Source organism: Phalangium opilio, unplaced genomic scaffold (assembly GCF_054372755.1).
Source record: "Phalangium opilio isolate 3A_F unplaced genomic scaffold, DU_Popi_V2 ptg000042l_1, whole genome shotgun sequence".
NCBI lineage: Eukaryota > Metazoa > Arthropoda > Arachnida > Opiliones > Phalangiidae > Phalangium > Phalangium opilio.
This window is the reverse complement of record NW_028324166.1, coordinates 947034-954043: the sequence shown is the minus strand read 5'-3', so window position 1 is coordinate 954043 and position 7010 is coordinate 947034. Positions and strand designations below refer to the sequence as shown.

General features: G+C 40.3%; 2 protein-coding genes across 2 annotated transcripts; one reads left to right on the top strand and one right to left on the bottom strand.

The window, feature by feature from the left end:
- Positions 1-2016: 2016 nt before the first annotated feature.
- LOC149678076 (uncharacterized) lies at positions 2017-3293 on the bottom strand. The gene is made up of 3 exons (XM_089837067.1): positions 3068-3293; positions 2663-2975; positions 2017-2315 (listed from the first exon to the last, which is right to left on the bottom strand). The coding sequence occupies exons 2-3, from the start codon at positions 2964-2966 to the stop codon at positions 2089-2091; spliced, it is 531 nt and encodes a 176-aa protein (XP_089693193.1). The 5' UTR covers positions 2967-2975; positions 3068-3293; the 3' UTR covers positions 2017-2088.
- A 15-nt stretch (positions 3294-3308) lies between these two features.
- LOC149678075 (uncharacterized) lies at positions 3309-4141 on the top strand. The gene is made up of 2 exons (XM_089837068.1): positions 3309-3466; positions 3592-4141. The coding sequence occupies exon 2, from the start codon at positions 3603-3605 to the stop codon at positions 4119-4121; it is 519 nt and encodes a 172-aa protein (XP_089693194.1). The 5' UTR covers positions 3309-3466; positions 3592-3602; the 3' UTR covers positions 4122-4141.
- Positions 4142-7010: the final 2869 nt, after the last annotated feature.

Here is a 7010-nt window from a genome sequence, read left to right as displayed (position 1 = left end):
CCGTCAATAGAATTCCAAATATGTTTAAGAAGGAACTGTTTGACGCAAGAATCGAGAAGATGGTGGCCGACTTGAAATACTTGGAATTAGACATTGAAATGTACTCCAAACAAAAAACCGACGCTTTTCTTGACAAGGTTGTGCAATCGTGCGCCAACTTCCCTGGTGACAAATTCATCAGTGACATCGCGGAGATTTTCGACGCGAAATCTCCCAAATACATATCTGAAATTTACGGCTACGGTCGTGGGAAAATCACCCATACTTTGGGCAAACCCCTGCTGGTTTACGCGTGAGTTCATCACTTTTTTTTCTGGCATGTCATCAAGAACAGAAACACTAAACTCTTCTCAAATGCAGTTCGATATTCACTTCCCTTGACCCAGTATTGGAATGTCGCAACAACCTTAATTACTTTACGCATCTTTTGTTTCTCGCAGGGTGAGAGCGGTGGCTGCCGCTTCAAAGTGTCTGGGATTGAACAAAAAGACGACAGCAGACGACACCAAGTTCTTAGCGTCAAAACTGGAAACGAAAACCATGTTAATACAGAAGAAAATAAACTACATCGTGGACGATTGGATTCCCAATAACGCCATGGCCGAATGGATCGACAACGATGTAAACGAATTCATGGAAAAAAACAAGGGAGCGGGTAACCAGAAATTAGCCGACGATCTGGGCTCGTATTTGAACAAGAAATACGACTTTTTCCAGTACTCTGTCGGCGTTGCCAAGAAGGCAAGTATTTACTAATAAAGCTTAAAAATGTATGGCGGCTTAACAAGTAAGTAAAAGGCAACAACCATAAAGCGATACTTAACTTCAGTCTATTCAATTATCGCGTCGACGCGACACACCGATGTTAACCAGAATTCTATAATCGCTTTTTAGAAACGTCGTTAAAGTGTGTCTTACGTTCTATTGCAGACCGATGATTCGAATAAAAACGGTCACTCTACCAAGTGCTTCAAGTGCGGCGGCGCAGAGAACAGCGGCATGTTCTACTTTGACAAACTGTACGACAAAGCGGTCTATATCATCTACTCAAACGCACACATCCAGGCCAGCGATTCCATGTTCAAAAAGATTTTTGCCGAGTACTGCGCGAAAATATATAGTTGTAAATTCTTGAAGATTGACGCTTCGAAACTTGCCGATTTCTTGACCGGCTATCGTATTGGCTTTCGAAACGCCGTGGTCTGCGCGAATTGTGAAATCAAAACTTCCGTTTCTTCCACTACCAAGCTCTTCACAAATTTTGCCAGTAAATATTACTTCGAAGATGAAGTTGCCATGGTTACTCAATAATCAAATCTGTAAAGCGTTAATGATTAAAGGAGCTGTTTAAGAGTCTGTGTCTACATTTTATTTACCCTTTTTGTACTGAGCTCTATAATAAAAATCGTTGATTAATTTTGACGAACGGACTAAACAGCTCCTATAAATGTAAAAAGAAAATGTGAACGAAGAAATAGAGCTTATAATAATAATAATCTAGGCTTTGTCTATGAAGGGATTTCCACACTAAGCCTGTGGCTTGTTTCCAGTTGGGTTCCTTTGCAATGCATAGAGAGGTGGTGGGTAGCCCCTATGCCACAGCTAACCTACAGCGCCCTATACTAACTATTACCGTTAACCTCAGCAAGTTTTGATGGAAAGGAGAAACCGGGTTAGACCGCGGAGGAAAACTCCTTTTAACAAGCGGGGAGAGAACTTGCAAACTCTACGCAGACTGATCTGCTCCCAGATTTTCACCCGGTACCACAATCCGGGATCGAACCCGGGATCCTCTTGCTGCGAGGCGAAAGCGCTAACCGCTACGTTCCCCATTAAAGATGCAACGTTAATGAGGATGATTACTATTTAGTGATAAGCAACTATCGTTAAATTTATGATATAAATCCTGACACATTAATGTACAAAAATAGGCTTTGGAACTGCTACACAGTAGAATGGTCTGAGATCCCATGTACAGCCAAGTTTTATATAGACCCTAGAGGGAAACCAAGTATATATTTCTTTCTTTTTTAATAAAGAGACATTTATTTCGTTGACAGATATTTTAATCAAAGATAATTATTTTCTTCAAGGATCAATTTCGTCGGCGGTAATGAATCCGTCCCGGTTTAGATCCAGCTTGGAGAATTCGCTCTGAACGTACTGAGCTTCTCGCAAATGAGCTGGCTTGTTCTGGGAGACCCATGCTTGGGTCTCTTGCAAGGTCAAACGGCCATCTCGGTCAACGTCACAAGAGGCCAAAATGTTTTGAACGTGAGCTTCGGACTCCCTTTGCGCTTTCAATTGTTGGGCAGCTATGGTTGAGATTTAGTATTAAGTGTCGCCATTAACGTTTCAGATTCAAATTCCTAGCTGATGTTATCAAGATTTTCCCTGACCATAAGATGACAATTTTAGGAGTATACTGTTATACTTTAAACTAAATCTTGTAACGTTCAAGGCTAGAATTTTCGTTAATAATAGAAATCCCGATTTCCCAAACTGAAACGAAACCCCAGGATTCTTCGAGATGTGGGCATCTGGTACTTAAAAGATTATCATATAATTACCGGCCTTGGGAGTGACCTGATATTAAATATGTTCTCGATGGTTTAACTCACTAATGGTACTAATGAGAACGTATTCCATTTTGTAAGTATACCTGTGTTTTTAGAAGGGCATTTAGCCTTGGGGCTGGCAAAGCGGAAATAGGGAGGTGGTGGAGGTGCTGGACATAAGCATTTGTCGCATCCTTTTCCTGATCGACAACCTCCGTCGCAATTACAGCAGAAAATGTTGCATTTTCCGTAACCGCAACACGGAGTTGGACGGGTGCAATCTCCACAAAGATTCTTTTTGGCGCAACTTCCGCAACCAGCGTTGCAACACACGGCGTCAACTGATTGGCGCTCGATGACCAATAACAAAGTGGCAAGTATCACCGCAATCGCGATCAAAAATCTCATGTTTGAAGACTAAGAAAGAGACAAAGAACCACGTTCCTATAGGTTTGAATGGGAAAAACAGGCGGACGAAAGGTTAAATTGATATTAAAATTCGTTCTTACCTCAAATTAGTCGCCAAGAGTTTCAAAAAGGTTCGACTTCAATCTTGAGCGACTGAAGATTTTATCCCTAATAATTAAAGTTCCCTCTCTTAATATCGTCCCACATTTCCCGGATAACCAAAATTTTATCGAGCCAATGAATCAGTTTAAATTTATGTTTATCAGAAAAAAAAGTGGAAATACGCAAAAACTAATTCGTATTTGGCGATATTATTTCTCCATGAAGCACTTTTTCTCCAAATTCTGATGGTGACCTCGACAAAAATTGAGATTGTATTTAATTTCGCTTGACTCGAGTGATGCCAATCTAATTCATAAAAACTCCATTGGTGAATTTATAAAAGACGTTTGCTGAGGTTGACTTCAATCCGAGGATAGTTGAATTCCTTCTCATCACTAGTAAGTACCAATTTTAAATCCTCTGCGCCGCCATCTCAATGAACGATATTGGCAATTACAATAACGTTTCAGGTACAGAATTTAAGCACTCCCTAATTTCTCATCCACTTTTTTCTATCTCGTAGTAAACACCAACATGAAAAAAATCACAATCGTTGCTCTACTTGCCATTCTTGGCCTGGCTTATTTCGTCGACCAATCGGACGCCGTTTGTTGCCACAAACCATGCAGTAAAATTTGCGACAGAATGGTTAGTAAATGCCACGACTGCGTAACATCGAAAGCCTTCCAATGTTGCGGCCACGGTAGTTGTAACATTTTTTGTTGCAACTGCGACGGTGGTTGTCGAGCCGGAGTGGACTGCTGGAACTGCGATTGTCCCACAAGTTACTTGGCGGCCTTTTACGGACCAGATCCTTCGAAAGCGAAAATGAGGAACCCCCATGAAGAATACGAGAGCCAAGAATACTTGGCAGGCGTCATCGAGGAAGCCGATCAAGACGGAGACGGCCGATTGAATTACGAGGAAGCCACAAAGTGGTTGGACAGTAACAAGCCCGGACTGGCTTTGGCCGTACCATCGTTCCACCTGGAATTGAAGAAGCTCGACACAAACGGCGACGGTTACCTTGATAAACGCGAAATTGATCCATAAACGTGTATTGCATTTTGTAAAATATTAATATATAATACACAATAAAAATGAGATATTGAACAGGCGATAATTTTTGAAATAGACCTATAACTAATACACTTTGAGAAAATTCAACAGGTGTAACACTTCAAGTATTTGTTAGGCCTTTGATGTACGTTTCATCTCAAATTTCGTCAGTTATTCACTCACGGATAGACGTTGCGTGCCCCAGATGTCTACCATTTTTGCATGGTCATGAAGATATTGTGGTCACTTTGAAAGTTACATCTATTTACAATTTAGAAACTAAAATATAGCCTAGGCCTGACAAAATCACTTACAATAAAAACTGAAAGACAATACCAATGTAAACACTCAAATCTTAACTTGAAAACGACAAAATGTCATAGAACATTTTCGACTCAAAATCGCCCGAAGAACATCCCCGTAATTTTTAGCAGACCTATCAGACATTTTATATTTTAGTCCTCCATTTTTATAGATGGAAGTGAATGGAACCGTTAAGTGATAAAGCACGTCTATAGAATAAAGGAAAGCATTGTACTAAATATTAGTGAAATCTGTTGAAATGTGCCCGGACGTTAGTCCATAAAAAAGGGTTTTTACATTTCTAGCCGACATTTTTCAAGATGGTGACGGATTGGAAAAATCTTTTAATGTTCGCGTGACGTCAGCCTCGGACTGAGCGTTGATTGTAAGTGAAGCAGTTAGGGCTTTGACAAAATAAAGATTAAATGAAATGAAGAGGTTCAAAAATACAGGTCCTTATAACAATCTTAAGACCAAATGACCACTTGGCTTTTAAATTAGAATATAATTTCATAAAATGGATAAAAATAAATTCACAATTGAAGTTAAAAAGACCCGGTAAAATAGAAGAACTGGCGCGATGAAGGCTACATTAAAGGCGGCAAGATAATTATCGCTTGTTAAACATAAATCTTATCTTTTGAAATTGATTAATTTTCACTTTTGCGATGGCGTGTTCCCCAACGTATCTGCGCAATTACGAGATCTAGAAAAAAACCTTATTTACCTAAATTTTATTATCGCACTTACTCGTCAAAAATATTATAAAATCAAGCACTTTTTTCGCCGATTAAATCGCAATGAAAAAAACGATACTACGAGAAAAATGAAAAGGGTTGACAACTTTTACTAACTCGTTTAACACTGATAAAATAACATCAAAATAATTAACAAAACATCCACTGAAAATATTCTATAAATGTTATGTGTCTGATAAGTCTGCCATAACATTAAGGATGTTTACTATGGGTCAGAATGAAAAGTGTCGAAGAACAACATTTTATTAAGGATATATGAACCCCAAAACATTGATTGGCCCCTAAAAAAAGTGACCTCGCATGTAAGACCTATCAGCCAATAAGCCTTCGATGTGAAAAACGGGGGTAGACAACCCTGAGTACCTGGGCATACAATGGGGTTGACCATAGCCGTCTCTGCGCACTCTCTGGACCCAAAGCGCCTAGAGCGCAGGCGCCAAAAACCAAGTGTCTTTCCTTCTTAGTTACACGAAGAAGTGATATCTAGTTTATTAGGGAGAAGGTATAAATTCGACTGCACATTTCCTGCTCTTTATCTCCAGTCCAACCGTAGGTCCGGAGTTAATCCCAGCCTCTAAATTACAACCAGCCAGCATCTCATTGGTTCTTCAAAACTCACGCCAGAGCGACGCGAATGAGTAGAAAAATTACTTGTATTTGTCCGACTGAGGAGAGTGTAGCGAAATAGCCTGGCCTCTCTCCTTTTACGTTACCCCCCCCCCTTGTATTTTGAAAGGGGAACTGGGACTATGGCGCGCGAATACTTAGAAATCATACCTTCTCCCTAATAAACTAGATATCACTTCATGGTTACATAAAAGAGGCTTATTCACTAATCTTCAACCTAAGAATGATAGTGTACCTTTATCTAGGAGAAGTGTACCATCATTAAAAGGGTACACATTAACTTGTGAGATATTAGAATTTTCACGGTATATTCCTTGAAATTATAGATGAAATTAGGATAGGACCCGAAAATATAGGTCTTGCATTTTAGGGGAATTGTAAAACTCTGCAAAGAAGAAAATCTCTGTGATCTTCTTAAGCGAATCCGCTTCTATCTCTTCTTCAAGTCAGCTCGTTTAAATTTCAACCAGATTGGGTTTTTTGGAGAAAGGTATAGCGGTGCAATCGATAAAGAGCACTTGAGAAAGTGTCCGTTTGCAATTTTTGTTCGTTATCATTAAGGCCTAGTGGCATCAGCACTTTAGTTGAAATATAAACCTTTGCGTCGTTAAAAAACAACCGATTGCTCTTGGACCAAGCGAGCATTCAGCCAACATGAAAGCGACGCTACTGTTTCTCGCTCTTTGCGCCGGTTTAGCTCTGGCCGTGGCTGGCGGCTCACAGCGCAGCCCGGCTATAAGGAAACCCCAAAGGACAAAGGCCCCAAGAGGCTCTCTATCCAATGACCGTAAGTATACCTCCAAAGCTCAGCTCATTTTCCAATCACAATGGTTTTAAGAAACGTAAATCTTTGTGGGTACACCACAAAGCGGAGTAATTGTAAGGTGATTCTTCCCAACATCATTTTACATACAGCAAGGTTACTAAACCGAATCACATACGCGATAAATAGTTCCCTCATCATCATTCTTTATTAGCGTTGCTTAACTATTTCCCAAGGCGCATGCATGCGCTTGTGGAGTTTTGTCCCTCCACGTCAAGACAATCAAGGTTTGTGGCCGGGTTGATTGCTGAGGATTTACTACCACCAAACAGTTATGGAATTCACCCTATCACGGGGCGATAGTTACTCATCTAAAGTTTGATGAGCAAGGGAGAGCAAACAAAAATGGTCAGCCTGGGCCCCGGGAAGAAT